We start from the raw sequence: 16,671 nt of genomic DNA on the forward strand, positions 1-16,671 counted from the left end.
GACTTACAATCACCAAATTAATAAATAAATGCTGGGTCATTCAAGGAATTGGGGAGTACATATTATTAACAAGCCAATAATACAGCACAACTACTGAAATTGCTATAAAAATAAGAAATGTAAAGTAAAATATATTTGGTAGCAACCCAGCACAGTGTTTGAATGACAGACATACTGTACAGTGAATGACTTTGCTGCCACTATTACCACCAAGGGTTGCATAGAAGGTTAACGGGCCAAATGATGGTTGTGACTTTTCTTTCTGTCAGTGAAGCTGCTGACCACACAATTAGATTTATATAAACTAATTGGGTTAGCTTAAAGAAAATGGCAGTTATTTCAATAAATGCAAAATGTATTGGGTAAAGAAAATTATGAGAGCATTTCATCATCAACTGTAAAGGGTAAATGTATTGCATAAATCCTTTACTAAAGTGTGATAAACCTCATAACTAGAGTAGTGACATGATAATTTTGAAATAGACTCCACAGAGACAAACTAAGAAAGATGTTGCTTGTAAAACAGAATCTCATTTATTTACTAAATTATTACTATAACCTATATAAAATATATTTGGGCAATATTCTTTCTTTTTTCACATAATGAAAAGAAAGAAAATTTTATTAAAGAAAATATTAAAATAAATATCAAGAAACATCAAATGTTTAACTTGAGTGTACATCATGGTCAATCAGAATATACTAGTTATGAAAATGTAGCAACACTTTCAAGGTGGTATTTGAGCCTTTCACATAATTTCTGTTCATAATTGTAACGTTTTACTACAATACACTAGATACTGTATTTGGGTAATTTAATTTGCATATTTTCTAAAAAAAAATAGTTATTATTTTCATAAGCTTGTGTAATAATAAAAAAAATCTTTCAAATTACCTAAGTATATTTCCAGCCAAAACTCATTAAAGGGAATAGTTTTCATACTTGTTCAATATAACATTGCACAGATGGGTGATGGACCTCTTCATTCAAAGGGGATGTAGCAAGTTAAAAACAAACAGGAAAAATATTTCTAAGTAAACTAACAAGACATAATGATAAATTTTGTTATATGTAGACCTAGCAGGGGTCATAAGAATATACCAATATACGGTAGTATCATAGAAGAAATTACAGTTTTTATAAAGGGGCCTCAATCACAGAATCCATAACACCTTGAATAATGGATTTGTTTATAGGGATTCTGTATATACATCTTAGCTATAACAGAAAATGGATTTGTACATTGTAGAAAAGTATACTGAAACTAAAGATATAAATTGAAAAAAAAAATAGATTATCAGATGGAGTGCAGTACAATACAACAAAAAATTTGTTTGAGCTTTTAAAATAATGTAAATTTTCAATTTTACTCCAACTGGACATGAAAGGCTGTTACTTCAATAATAACTTTATATTCCTGTGCATTAAAATGCTGCGTATTTTGCCTCTAAAAAAAATGCAGGCAAATTCAAATATGAGCAAGGTGAAAAGTTATCAATAGCAGTTTGATCAGTGGAAAGCCATTTTAGACATCCCTGTTAAGTTTGCAAGAAGTTACAGCAATGTATACAATTTTGTACTACGGTTTCTGTTGTTTTTGTATCACAGCTGCTTAGTATACAGAAAATATGCAACTCACGGTTACATAGTCAGTAAATTTGAATAAAAAAAAAACTCGTAATACAGATTTTTCATAGCTTTGTAACCAAAGTAGTCTTCGATATGTGTTTCCCTACTGATTAGCTTAAAATTAACATAGCAGTTTGCTGCTGAACATTGATTCTACGTAATCATTTATTAGTTTAATATTTTCATGGAATGGTAGGAGAGATTAATTTTGTTAAGTTACTTTGTTTTGTATGAGAGGAAGAGGTGTTACAAATTCTAAAAGGTAACTGTCAACTAATTTACTATAGTGTTAATTTTCACTTTACTAATTTTTGCATATGCTGCACATATGGTATACATTTTATACCTTAGCATATATAAACATAGTTCATCTGTGCTGCCTATTGAATCATAACCAAAGAAAACTCGAGGGATGACTGTACGGACAGTCATAATGATGTGAGGCTTGCATAATTTGGTAAGGGACAGCTTTTTCTGTAATTAGTAACACAGTAATATATAGCATTTTTTCATATAATTAAGAATATGCAATTTAAACTCACAATAGTGGGTTATTAATTTGGATTGAATGAGGGGAACAGTTTTCTTCTACCATTACTACTTAACATAATGCAATCCCCAACTTTTATATCATTTTTCTCTGAGGGCCAATGAGATAGCTCTATTGATGAATAGTATACTACATACTTATTCTTACTAACAATGAGTAAGTATGTGACGACTTCAAAATATCAATGTTAGCGTGACAATTTACAGTAATGTATTCATAAATCATGAAGGAATCCATCAGTTATAGAAAGCTGATAAACTGTACTTCAGTTTAAGTAAATGAACAAAGAAATCCTTTTGTGTTAGGACTTAATTTAGAGCAAAAAATATGCTGTACAACAAAGACTACCTGTACCATTTGATGATCAGCAGTTATTATCCAACTATTACTGGAGCTCTAAAACAGGTGACTGTTTGTCCATTTTGATTCAAGATTTGGAACTCAACTAGCATTGGACTCCTTGCCTGTGAAAAAAAAAACATAAATATAAAATAAACAGATTCTCTACCGATACCGAGGTATGTCAAAACCAGCATTAATTTCAACAATTAAGTATAATGCAAAATAAAGTACAGTACAGTACAGTATAAATTTCAGTCTTTACAAAACAAAATAACACCTTTAAGCCTCAGTTAAGAAACTAAAGTAAAAAATATTACTCAAATATAAAAAATAAGATTAAATAAAATCCTATATGAAGATACTTTACCACTTTAAACACTGACATCTCTGTACATAACTTTTTGATAAGGGAAATAAAAGAGGGAAATAGAGTAAATATACTATAGGTGAGGAGAGAGATTTGCCTGATTGTACTACTTATTACTTGCTTTTAACATGAAGAAATAATAAGAGTTATCATAGATTTTTAAGACTACTGTATATCTATAGTACAACCTCAAAGAGTTGAGATTTGAAGGAGATTAGACCTGTAGCTATATTTCTTTAACTCCATTCATCATTTTCCTTGGAAATAGGTTATAATGTAATTGATTTGATACAATTTAATACATTCCATGATGTGTTGCCATTCCTCTAAATTCATAAATCCTATCCATAAAATTATGTGCATTAATTATGAGCCCCTCACAATTCTTTAATCCAAAAGGAATGCAAAAACATTGTATCTTAGATTTTTAAGAATCACTCATTTTTTATCTTTCTTTCTTTATGTATGGGCGTACATATTTTATAGCAAGATTAATCTCTTCATCATGGATTACCTCGTAATCTTTTGATATGCATATAAATATGTACGTATGGTACACACAAACTACTTTGTGCAACCATTACAAAAAGAAATTTTCAGTAATTGAAAAACAATCTACTGTATATATGAAAAGCGTATACGTATATTACTTCTTGGATTCAAAAAGACTAATTCAATATGTAATTCAGTTACACATTAGCTATTTTGTGAAGTTGAGCAATGCTGAGCCATACTAGTCATTGGATGGGTGACCAACTATATAAGGCAAATAATGCCAGTGCATAAAGTTCCTTATTTTCCTTGGAACTAACAACCTCTCCCTTACAAGACTTACAAAAAAAAAGAAGGTAACAATCTCTAATAAGGAACGGTACAAGTTGAAAACTTGATTCAACCCAGCTGGAAAACAATACAAACATTTGTTGGGGACAAGATAAAACGGTAGGAGGTCAGCAATCTCAGTCCCAACGACCAACTTGAATACAAAAAGGCTGAAGATTTCTGGTTGCAGTCACTTCAAGGGGAAGGGGGCGTATGGTGAAAAAAAAATCATAGGCAAGTCTTAATCCTTTGTATCTCTGCTCTATAGTAGTAGAAGTAGTAAGTAAACCAAGATAGCTTAAAGATAATTTCCATTCATGTTAATAAACCAACAATCAATTTGTGGCTTTCTCCACTTACCAGGCGTGCTTGAGGTGGTATAACGATAGATTTGGTAACTGTGGTTTGGACACCAGGAAACACAGGGCACTGGGGAGCAGCAAAGTTACACAAGGGTTTCTTTGTTTCCCCTGGCATGGCTACTCGGGTGGGATCACGTTTCCCAATAGTTGGAATACTGAGTCTAACCCAAGCGTAGATGCTACTGTGCATGTTGGTAATAACCTGGTCTGAAATAAAAGAAAATTTTGTATATCCCATTTTTAAGAAGTCTCATTTGAAATATGTGGTCTAGCAGTAGGACTACTGGTATTAATTAACTTTGACATGACCTTCAAAATTATAACGTCGCATGAAGAAAAGTTAACACTAATTTAGTTTAATTCCTTTATGCATTTATATAAAAACCTGAATTTGAAACAAAAGATGTACAAAATACATTACCAGTGGTTGGTGTGAAAGTGATTGAATAGGTCCCAGAACGACCTGGGATTATATGGCAAGGCCATTTATTACAGCCTGAGACTTCTATTCTGTCGATCTGGGCTAAGTGGTTTGTTTCTGAAGGAAAATAAATTTATTAAAAATGACATATACAACATTACAGCATTCAATAGCCCATTTGTGCCTGAGTCAACACCTTCAAAATTTTCTCATTTTCTCAAGGTTCATTGTATCACAAAGTTTTTCACTTTAATCTAATACTGTACTTACTGTATCACATAAAGGGGTTTATAAAGACTGTGCTTTCTTAAGCAAAATACCATCATACACTTTCTCTGGTATACTTATAATAACGATATAATTCCTACTGTCATCTATATCTCCTTTCACCATATATTACAAAATACTTACCTATGTCAGTCATTCCTTGGGCACCCTTCTTTTGTCCAGGAGAATCCTACACCCATTGGTTATTTACAATTCCGTTTGCTACTCTAATCCCCACATTTAACATGAAAATACTTATTCCATTGACACACATCTGAGGTCTTTTCAAACACCATCTCACCATTTGCATTATCTATTTCAATTTCTGTTTGTCTAACTTTTTCCTCGGGCTGAAAGTGCATTTACATACTGTATATTGAAAAACAAAATTTTTCAAGTATATGCTCAAAGTAAAAGTGAATAAAAAATGCAAAATCTTTAAAAATAACTATATTACAATACTCACTGCAGTACGAAAATCCTGGTTTGTCGTCTACTCTTAAAGCGTGACATCCAGCCAAGGATAGTATTGCTACGACGGCAACCTGGAACATCCTGTAAAAATAGTATTTATGAAAATTGACATTTATTCAAAATTAATAAAATTAAATAAAATTCATTGACATTTCCTCAAGTCTACAGAGCTACATAAGAGCAACCAGTTTGTATTTTGGTCGTAATTAACATTGGAAAAAGTCCTCTGCATGTTATGATAGCCAAGTCCAACAAATTAGAATGCTATTGAAATTCCTTGACACACTTAAGTTTTGAGAAAAATAGATTTACAATTCACACTTGTAATTGTCTCATTTCCATTCAATTCATAGGGGCATCCAGCAGAGGTTATATCTTCTCATTCCTTTTAAGTGTTTTCTTTTTGTCGGATCACTTCTAAATTTGACGATACTTCCCCGTAAACATCCACTGAGTGACCCACTCCAGATAATGGGCTGTAGTTAGGTATCACTGAAAATGAATATTTCCCTATTGCCATGAAAATTATGTGATATCTTCATCGATGTCCATTCAGTGTTATCACTTGATTTAGAATTTGGGGAGGGCACTCATTGCCCTAGTGTAACTAAGAAGAAATCCCACAGCTGCACTATAAAGTTAAGTTAAAAAAAGATGAAAAGAGAGTTAGAGTTTCAGAAGCTGGTATGTAGATAAGTAAAGAACTGATAAGTGGGTGGCGAGAAAGACTGAAGGACTGTTATAAAGTAACTTTAGCTATACTTACAGTGTACCATTGCCATCATGGCTATTATTAATGCACATAAACACAAACATACACACACACACACACACACACACACACACACACACACACACACACACATATATATATATATATATATATATATATATATATATATATATATATATATATACTGTATATATATATATATATATATATATATATATATATATATATATATATATACTGTATATATATATATATATATATATATATATATATATATATATATATATATATATATATATACTGTATATATATATATATATATATATATATATATATATATATATATATATATATATATATATATACTGTATATATATATATATATATATATATATATATATATACTGTATATATATATATATATATATATATATATATATATACTGTATATATATATATATATATATATATATATATATATATATATATATATATATATATATATATATATATATATATATATATTAAACCACAACTCCTTATTAAAGCCGAATTCACTATTTCTTTCACAATACCTTATACCCTAAATATAAATGCATATACAGTAGGTACATCTAGCTTTTGAATACAAGTGCGATATTTTCTGATTTATTTGCATTGAAGAAAATTATAAGTTGACTTCAACTTTGCTGTGCACATTCCTGTAGAATTCAGGAGTCGAATTTAACAAGATGTTCATCAGAATTGGTCTCAACTCTTATTTCTCTTTATGACTGAATGAATAAGTGAAACGTGTGTGTTTGTTGTTTTTTATGCTTGTTATTTTACGTATTAATTAATTTATGATATATTTGTGGTGTCTAGAATTCGAAGACAACGTCTCTCTATACAACCGAAACTCGAGTTAGCTTTCTGGAAAAGAAGAAAGCTGCGACCATGTTGTTCCACTCGTCGACATCTGATATTAAATGGAACAACATAATTGGAGTTTTGTTTACCCGGAAATGATGTCTTGGATTTTTATACCACAAATATATAATACATCAATTGTATAAAAAAAGATCAGGCCCGAAAAGCACTCATATACATTGTATATTGTATATTATATGAAATATACGTATGAGTATATATATATATATATATATATATATATATATATATATATATATATATATATATATATATATATATATATATATATATATATATATATGTGTGTGTGTGTGTGTGTGTGTGTGTGTGTGTGTGTGTGTGCGCGCGTAAGTTTTGAAAGAAAAAAAGACAACCGAAATCTTAATGAAACTTCGTAAGGAGAGAGAGAGAGAGAGAGAGAGAGAGAGAGAGAGAGAGAGAGAGAGAGAGAGAGAGAGAGAGAGCTCGTCTAAGACCTTTTCCTTAGGTAAAGTATATGGGAGGAAAAAAGGAAAATTGGTCTACTTAGAAAAATGAGATCAATCACCAAAGGCATACAGCGCACCCGTTTGTACCGTTAGTTGGGATTTTTTTACACCGTGCATGAAGAATTTATGTAGTTATGAAACTTTCATGGTCAAAGTACTTTCATACTTCATACTTAGCCAAACTTACAAACAGAAAAAAAGGCAAGCGATCTAAATTCTACTGTCAATGATTTAATCTTTTGGACGTTCGCGATTTGTGGAGTACATTACGTAAGCGCTGTTACTATTCTTATAAAAGATGGTGCAATAGAGCTGCATGGAAAGCAGTCCTTTGCGAGTAAATAGTTGAATTGAAAAAGAAAAAAAAATCCAACTTAAAATGGTACCAAACAGGTATGAGAAACCACTGGAGAAAAATCATAACTCCGTAAAAAATATTACATGGAGTGGATTCGTCGAAAATGTTTACTTACTGACTCATGATCTCATCATCTAACTGTCTAACGTCTTCCATAAACCTCAAATCACAGACGGTTAGATTTTCCACACATCTAGCTCCCATATAATACCTTCGTCTATACTACCGGCCAGATGTCTATAGACTTTCTATTTGCAATGGGAATCTATAGACAGTCGAACGACTAATAATAGGAATAATGCAAAACAAAAGAGCGTTTATAAAATTTGAAACTTTGAGTTATTTCGTAATCTCTTTAAGTGAAATTGGATGTTATTAATTTATTTTGTGAATACGATGCTTTTCGTGACTTTTTAATACAAATTATACTTTAAAGAAATTCTGTTAATTATGAAGTGCTGAAATTACTGTAATAAAAAAAAATATACAGTATATGGAGACGCGCAAGGGTAATGCTATAGTTATACGTGGTTTCCCAAGCACTCTTCACATAATTATATATGCCTAACCTTCAATGAAAATAATTGTGGTTAAGGATGATGGATAGCAGAACGGATTGCAGCACTAGGGTTGGTCTAGAATGACTTATGAAAACTACACGATAAGCAGTTGGAAAAATACATGGCACATGTCCAAACCATAATCAATCACAAGACATATGTATTTAAAGGTTTAACGTCCGGTCATGAATGGCAGAGGCAAGGGCCAGTGACATAACCCTAGCTAGCAGGATAATGCCCTAGAGACTCACCACATGTGATACCTATGATCAGCACCCAAGACCCCTCTCCACCCATGTCAGGACCGGGGGGGGGGGGGGGGGCAGTTAACCCTCCGACAGGACAGCGTACTGGAACTTGGTCTGTTTTACTCAGACCTTTGTTTAAAGCCGATAACTATTTTATTGTGATTTTTTATTAGCGATGGCCCCTTCCTGTGATGCTTTATTAAAAATAAAATAATATTAAACTTTTTGCTCAACTTATTGGTGAATCTGCATATTTTTGAGCAAAATATCAACGTTCTTGATGGAATTACAAATCATTACTACTTACCGATGAAATGTAATAGATGGATTAGAAATCTTGTTGAATTTATTCGTACAACCAAGAGCAGCACAGGAAGGAGCCATCGCTAATGAAAGCACAATAATGGTTACCGTCTCTAAACAAAGGTCTGAATAGAACTGACTAAAAATTCCAATACAGTGACAGAGATTAACTTGGGGATCAAGAACTGACAGTCTGACTGGTAAAGCCTGGCTTCTCTTAATCCGGGTCAGGGCATCTCCAGTTATTTTTCCTCCAAGTTGCAGACACTACAGTACAAGAAACTAACTAGCTTAAAGCCCTGACTCTAACCTGAGTGCGGCAGAACGCCAGGCAAGGACGTTTCCAATACGCTACCACAACCTAAGTTTTTGAAAAGAATCGCAGAGTTGATATTGATTACAAACAAAATCGTAAAACAAATATTCAACTTAACCGATCGGTTCCTCATTCAATTCAAGTATGCACCTTGAATTCATCAGTAGGTCCCTTTTCTTTATACAATGGAATAAATTCCATGACTGTTAAAGTTCCTAAATTCATATGGCACTGAATACAGCGCTTCCGTGATACTTTATTTCTATGTCTATTTTACGCTGTATTGTTTATTACGACTATTACTATCGTTTTATTTGGCAGAATGAAAATAAGGAAAAAAATCACACACACACACACACATATATATATATATATATATATATATATATATATATATATATATATATATATATATATACTGTGTATATATATATATATATATATATATATATATATATATATATATATTATATACATATATACATATAATCATGTATATATATATATATATATATATATATATATATATATATATATATATATAAACGTGTCTGTGTTTTCATATATATATATATATATATATATATATATATATATATATATATATATATATATATATATATATATATATATATATATATATATATATATATAAACGTGTCTGTGTATTCATATCTATATGTGTATTATACAAGTCAAAAGGCAAACAGGTAGATATTTAACTAAGCCAATGGTATCCGCAAAAAATATATACATCTTGTAAACATTATCAATTAGAAAAAGAAATTTCGTCAACAATGAAATAAAAAATAAATACATGAAGATACACAGGGCTCGGTCGAGAGTAGAGAGAACGTCGTGAAATAGAAGACAAACACAGAACAACGGAAAGCAATGTTGCAAGAGGCTGCAACTGGTGTAATCAGGCTGTGACTGAATCAACTATGGAATCACGTGAAGGTAGAAAATAATAAAACAAAAAATAGAAAAATGCCATTGGAACAGGCAACCTGATGGGCTTTTCTAGCACAGGTCAGTGGAACAAAGAAAGGGGAAAAAGGACGAATTTATTATGTGTTGTTAAATAGAAAAAAAATACGACAACATATGCTATTGATTAAGTTTCATTTTAAACTTTGAACAATGCTTGGCTAATATGAACCCCCAAACATTTTACCCATACTTCAATCCTGGCAACCTCGTCTCGCCAAGAAAAAAAGTCGGGTTTCATACATCATGTTGAGAATATTAATAGCATTAGAATAGATATTTTATATATAAACTATAAAATATAAAAAAAAAAAACAAGAGGAAGAGAAATCAGATAAAATAGTGTACCTTCAAGCAAGAGAACTCTATCCCAGGACAGTGGAATACCATGGTACAGAGGCCATGGCACTCCCCAGTATTAGAGAATTAATGGTTTGATTTTGGATTGTCCTCTTAGAGGAGCTCTTTACCATAGCTAAAGGGTCTATACCATTACCAAGAGGACAGTAACCACTGAGCAATTACAGTGCAGTAGTTAACCATTAGAGCGAAGAAGAATTGTTTGGTAATCTCAATGTTGTCAGATGTATGAAGACAGAGAAAAATTAGTAAAGAATAGGCCAGATTATTGGATGTGGGAAGGCAAAAGAAACATGAACCTGACTCGAGAGAGGAATTCAATGTAGTAATGTGAGGCCAGTCGAAGGACCCAATAAATCTCTAACGGTAGTATCTCAACAGGTGGCTAGTGTCTGGGCTAACCTATTACTGGACCTATAAACCTACAATAAATTCACATTCATGGTTTACTATTACCCGGAAAAAAAAATTACGTAAATTTAAGTAGAGGGTTTAGGTATATTGTAAATATTTGCAGACTGGAAAGTAATTAATCTCCAAGGAAAATAAGTAATCAATATAGATGATAATTCAAACCATACGGCTTCTTTTTTATTTGAGACGCAGATAATACTGTAAATATATTCATAAGATTATTTGGTAAACTTCAGGGTAATATTTCCAAAATGGGTAAAGTTCCATTTTTATGTGATAATGTCTCCACGAAAAAAGCTAAGGCGTTTCGGATTCACAGATTTTTCAGTTTAGCCACATCTGCATGGAATGTTGGTATTGTTCCTGACTGTCGAGTAATGGGATCTCTTTAAATGACGCAAGGGGAACAGGACAAAACTGTTTGTGGTGCATTGTCAGATATTTATCAGAATATATAATGAAGACAGCACTATATTGGAAGTGGATAATAAAGTCCAAATATTAGTTGGTTATGTGTTGAGGTTAATCTATGATAACATATATATTTATAGAATAACCTAATCCAATTAAGGCCATCCCTGGGAATGAGATTAATCCAATTCTGATACGATTTTCTTAACTACGTCTAGACTAATTAGAAACTTCCCTTATAAACATGGTACAAGTTGGGAATATAAAATCAAAATCCAGTACTATACTATGACTTAAGAAATTATTAATTAAGATATAGTTTGGGTATTTTCTCAGTTCTCCTTTACTTAAGGATACTCATGAATGGCAGAGACAAGAGGCAGGACAATGCCATAGAGACTGACCAGCTGGTTACAGACATTAAAAAAAGTCAGAAGACATTTGAATTTGACAGTACGCAAGTATCAGTATCTATCTTAATAAAATGAAAAGTATTCGTTGTATGCAAATGGCCAATATAGGTTAGAAACATAAGTATTTAAATGAATGTTGTTCCTAGAGCGCTAGAAAATATGAGAATAATTAAGAGTTAAAACAGCTAGTATGCACATTGTAAAGTCACATTCATGCTTGTGTTTCTTGTAGTTTTTTATCCTGCTTTCAAACAAGTACAAACTTACAATGTTCTAAAAGAGAAGACTGAAAACAGCAACGAAGTACTAAAAAAAAAAAAACAGCTTTATAGCAACCCTCTAAGTACTAAATTGCAAGAGAATGTAATAATTATAAACTTATTACATTCTCAAACCGATCAGCAATCGAGTTGTAACTTAAATTGTAAGAACTGCATGTGAGCTTTCCTTTTTATATTGGAAAATATTATTTCTAATTCGCTATTTCATTATTTTCCAAGATTTTCATAGTAATTGAAGTAATGGATTTTCATTAACATAAAAAGTTTAAGCAGCCTGGGTAGGACAAACATCGGTACCACATGTGCTCTGTGTACCGGGTAGGGGGTAGGAAACCCAATCTAAAAATCCTAAATGAGAATCGGTATGCAACCGTTGCGGTCACACACACACACACACACACACACACACACACACACACACACACACACACACACATATATATATATATATATATATATATATATATATATATATATATATATATATATATATATACTGTATATATATATATGTATATATATATATGTATATATATATATATATATATATATATATATATATATATATATATATATATATATATATATATATATATAATGTATTCAAAACCCAGTTAGTTAAGTTTACTGTCAATTTGTTTCGATATCAAAGACAGATTCAACTCTTGGCCGGAATAAAGCAATTACCATAAATTAACCTTCCTTTGATTATCTATTCTCAAGGTAGAGTGATTTCGAAACTAGAAATTATTTAAGGCTCACTATTTGAAGATATTACCACAGACGAACTCGCATCACACTCATTTATCACACGCACATACACATACACAGCACCTGGCTTGTAATTTGATCGTTTTTTTTTTTTTTTTTTTTTTTTTTTGAGCTCTTAAGAGTCACTTTTACAAACACTTTCCAATTCAAAGCAACTCCTAACAATCTTCCATCTTTCAGAATTGCTTCTCTTTTAGACGCTTTATTAAACATATCCTGGAAACAGGCCTACTCTTCATTATTATTATTATTATTATTATTATTATTACTTGCTAAGCTACAACCCTAGTTGGAAAAGCAGGATGCTATAAGCCCAAGGGGCTCCAACAGGGAAAATAGCTCCGTGAGGAAAGGGAACAAGGAAAAATTAAATATTTTAAGCAGAGCAACATAAAAATTAATATCACTTTATAAACTATAAAAACTTAAACAAAACAAGAGGAAGAGAAATAAGATATAAGATAGATCAGTGTGCCCGAGTGTACCCTCAAGCAAGAGAACTCTAACCCAAGACAGTGGAAGACCATGGTACAGAGGCTATGGCACTACCCAAGATTAGAGAACAATGGTTTGATTTTGGAGTGCCCTTCTCCAAGAAGAGCTGCTTACCATAGCTAAAGTGTCTCTTCTACCCTTACAAAGAGGAACGTTGCCACTGAACAATTATAGTGCAGTAGGAAGACTTGTTTGGTAATCTCAGTGTTGTCAGGTGTATGAGGACAGAGGTGTATATGTAAAGAATAGGCCATACTATTCGGTATGTGAGTGTATAGGCAAAAGGAAAATGAACCGTAACCAGAGAGAAGGATCCAATGTAGTACTATCTGGCCAGTCAAAAGACCCCGTAACTCTCTAGCGGTAGTATCTCAACGGGTGGCTGGTGCCCTGGCCAACCTACTACCATACAGTATCTTAACATTTTAAAGGCCCATTTATCAATAACCGTTCTCTATTCATTACTCTCGTTTAATTAAAGAATTGGTCTCTCAGCAAATTTACTAAAGTGAGCCTAACAGAACCTACTGTAAGCCAGGTGAGGCTGAGTAGTTGTAATATTTATATATATATATATATATATATATATATATATATATATATATATATATATATATATATATATATATATATATATATATATATATATATATATATATATATATAGTACGGACGTCGTTGAACATGCGCATCAATAGAATGATTTGTAACGGACCATAAAGATAATTTTCACCACTCGAAGTTTTAAAAAGTAACCTACAGTCAGCAATCGTTCAAATATTCAACGATATGATCATGCTAAGGTTTCCGCTTTCTTCTCATGAAGCAAAAGAACAAGTTTGGATAAATAATTCTCTCTCTCTCTCTCTCTCTCTCTCTCTCTCTCTCTCTCTCTCTCTCTCTCTCTCTCTCTCTCTCTCTCTCTCTCTCTCTCATAATTACCACATCTTTTCGTCAGTCAAGATATCACTTGGACTGAGCAGCATATCTCTCTCTCTCTCTCTCTCTCTCTCTCTCTCTCTCTCTCTCTCTCTCTCTCTCTCTCTCTCGTTTAGAGACATATGCTGCTCAGTCCAAGTGATATCTTGACTGACGTAATTATGCGATGAGAGAGAGAGAGAGAGAGAGAGAGAGAGAGAGAGAGAGAGAGAGAGAGAGAGAGAGAGAGAGACAGAGAGAATGGTGATCGTCATGTTCCGGTTGTAATCTTTGGGATTGATTTTTAAGGTCAGACTCCGTACTTTTACTTTTATTCTTCTGATCGCCGTCTTTCCCATGGGTTTGAGCGGGAGGTTTATTTGCAGATACAATGAGAACGCAAACTCCTAAGCAAAATGAGTAAGCTTTCCCAGACAAGAGAAAGGTTTTGAAAGAATTGGGGAGTTTGGTTTGGGTTCATAATAGAAATCGCACTCGGAATGGTTTTTAATTTCTGTTTACTTTAGGATTGCATAGAAGCCATCGCTCGAGCCGAGTGAAAGGGAGATGATGACGAGGAGAGGAAGAGAAAAGTTCAGCAAAGAATAATGGGACAGACTCACTTGTTTGTTTCTTTTCCGTATCGAAGGAAATTGAGAATTGGTCGTGAGGTGCAAACGTACATAGAAAATGCTTTGACATCCGAGTTACTTATTTGTAAACGACCAACGAACCATTATCAGATAAATGTTAATTAGATTGATTGAAAACTTCAAAGTCATAGAGTAGGAAAATTGGATTATGAGATAGGCAAATCTAGTAACACTTTGGGTGGTATAATAGATTAATACATTGCAATCTGAATCAACAAATTGCCCAAGAGCAATGGAGGAAGGTATCTGGTTAGGTGGAATTCTTGTACAATTGTGGCCATCATATGCGGATATAATTGATCATGATGAATAATAGAATCAATGAATATTGCAGTTACAATACCTACTGTAGACCTGAACCAAAGACGGTTGAATGTGATAGCTGAACTCGGTAAAAAAAACGAATATTTCCAGTTTGAAACAAGATGAAAAATCGACAGCATCTAAGGATAGAAAGCCGTTGAGTATTTTATCATAAGCCGAGAAGAAAAATCGGACATTGTTACCAAAATCGGAAAACAAAGAAACCTCACAGCTAAAACAACATTACATTTGGTTAAAAAAAAAACTTTTTAACCGCAAATATTTCGTCGGGTATAATTTTGACAAGATTACAGACTGCAAGTTGACAATAATAATAATAATGAACCATGATTGAAATATCTGGCCAGTAACGAAAATTATTTTAATGTAGCTCCAACTTTCAAATCAAAGACCTGAATATGAAACATTGTAATTAAATAATCACAACAGATAGGAAGCGACCGACAGGTCCAACGTAATATTATTATTATTATTATTATTATTATAAATTATTATTATTATTATTATTACTAGCCAAGCTACAACCCTAGTTGGAAAAGCAAAATGCTATAAGCCCAAGGGCTCCAATAGGGAAAAATAGCCCAGTGAGGAAAGGAAATAAATAAATGATGAGAAAAAATTAACAATAAATCATTCTAAAAAAAACATTAACAACGACAAAATAGAAATTCCAGGAATCGGACACAATTTGGCCTGCTTTATCTTTGGGGAGATATAAGAATCAGATACCAGGCTGCAGTTCAGAGATACTGTATTTAAGCTTCTTAGTTGTAAGGTAGGATAAATGACCTGATAATATAGTAGAAACAATGAAAAAATCTAATTTTCCTTAGACCGTATATGATTTCTGGGGGGATAAATAACAAATACTTAACAGCTATGGTAAGCAGCTTTTCTAGGAGAAGGACACTCCAAAATCAAACCGTTGTTCTCTAGTCTTGGGTAGTGCCATAGACTCTGTACCATGGTCTTCCACTGTCTTGGGTTAGAGTTCTCTTGCTTGAGGGTACACTTGGGTACACTTCTATCTAGTTTCTCTTCCTCTTGTTTTGTTAAAGTTTTTATAGTTTTTATACGAAATATTTATTTTAATGTTGTTACTATACTTAAATTATTTTCTTTTTCTTTATTTCCTTTCCTCACTGGGCTATTTTCCTTGATGGAGCCCCCGGCCTTATAGCATTAAAATATTTTCTTTTTCTTTATTTCCTTTCCTCACTGGGCTATTTTCCCTGTTGGAGCCCCCGGCCTTATAGCATTCTGCTTTTCCAACTAGGGTTGTAGCTTAGCATTTAATAATAATAATAATAATTATAATAATAATAATATACTTACCACAGAACAAAATCCACCCATGTGACAGAAATGGACAAAGCAAAGAACGGGTTAAATTTTGTGCATTGTAGAGCAAAGCTAAGAGAAGACTAGTTGCAGTATTTTTGCTATTCGTACAGCAAGCATTAATACAATTTACACAGCTACACATTA

General features: G+C 32.3%; 1 protein-coding gene across 3 annotated transcripts in view; it reads right to left on the reverse strand.

Moving 5' to 3' along the window:
- Window positions 1–1,854: 1,854 nt before the first annotated feature.
- The window catches only part of LOC137645957 (uncharacterized), a 17,602-nt gene continuing 2,785 nt past the window's right edge, over window positions 1,855–16,671 (reverse strand). Inside the window, exons 1-5 of one of the 3 annotated variants that reach the window (XM_068379031.1) lie at window positions 5,548–5,595; window positions 5,228–5,316; window positions 4,495–4,611; window positions 4,072–4,280; window positions 1,855–2,644 (exon numbers count right to left, since the gene is read on the reverse strand). In XM_068379031.1, coding sequence (XP_068235132.1) covers window positions 2,555–2,644; window positions 4,072–4,280; window positions 4,495–4,611; window positions 5,228–5,315 — 504 coding nt within the window. In that variant the 5' untranslated portion in view covers window position 5,316; window positions 5,548–5,595 and the 3' untranslated portion in view covers window positions 1,855–2,554. Of the gene's footprint in view, window positions 2,645–4,071; window positions 4,281–4,494; window positions 4,612–4,905; window positions 5,103–5,227; window positions 5,317–5,547; window positions 5,596–16,671 lie in introns of those variants that run through there. The other 2 variants (XM_068379030.1, XM_068379032.1) reach the window with 2 other exon arrangements.

The sequence above is a fragment of the Palaemon carinicauda genome, chromosome 8 (genome assembly GCF_036898095.1).
Source record: "Palaemon carinicauda isolate YSFRI2023 chromosome 8, ASM3689809v2, whole genome shotgun sequence".
Classification (NCBI taxonomy): Eukaryota; Metazoa; Arthropoda; class Malacostraca; order Decapoda; family Palaemonidae; genus Palaemon; species Palaemon carinicauda.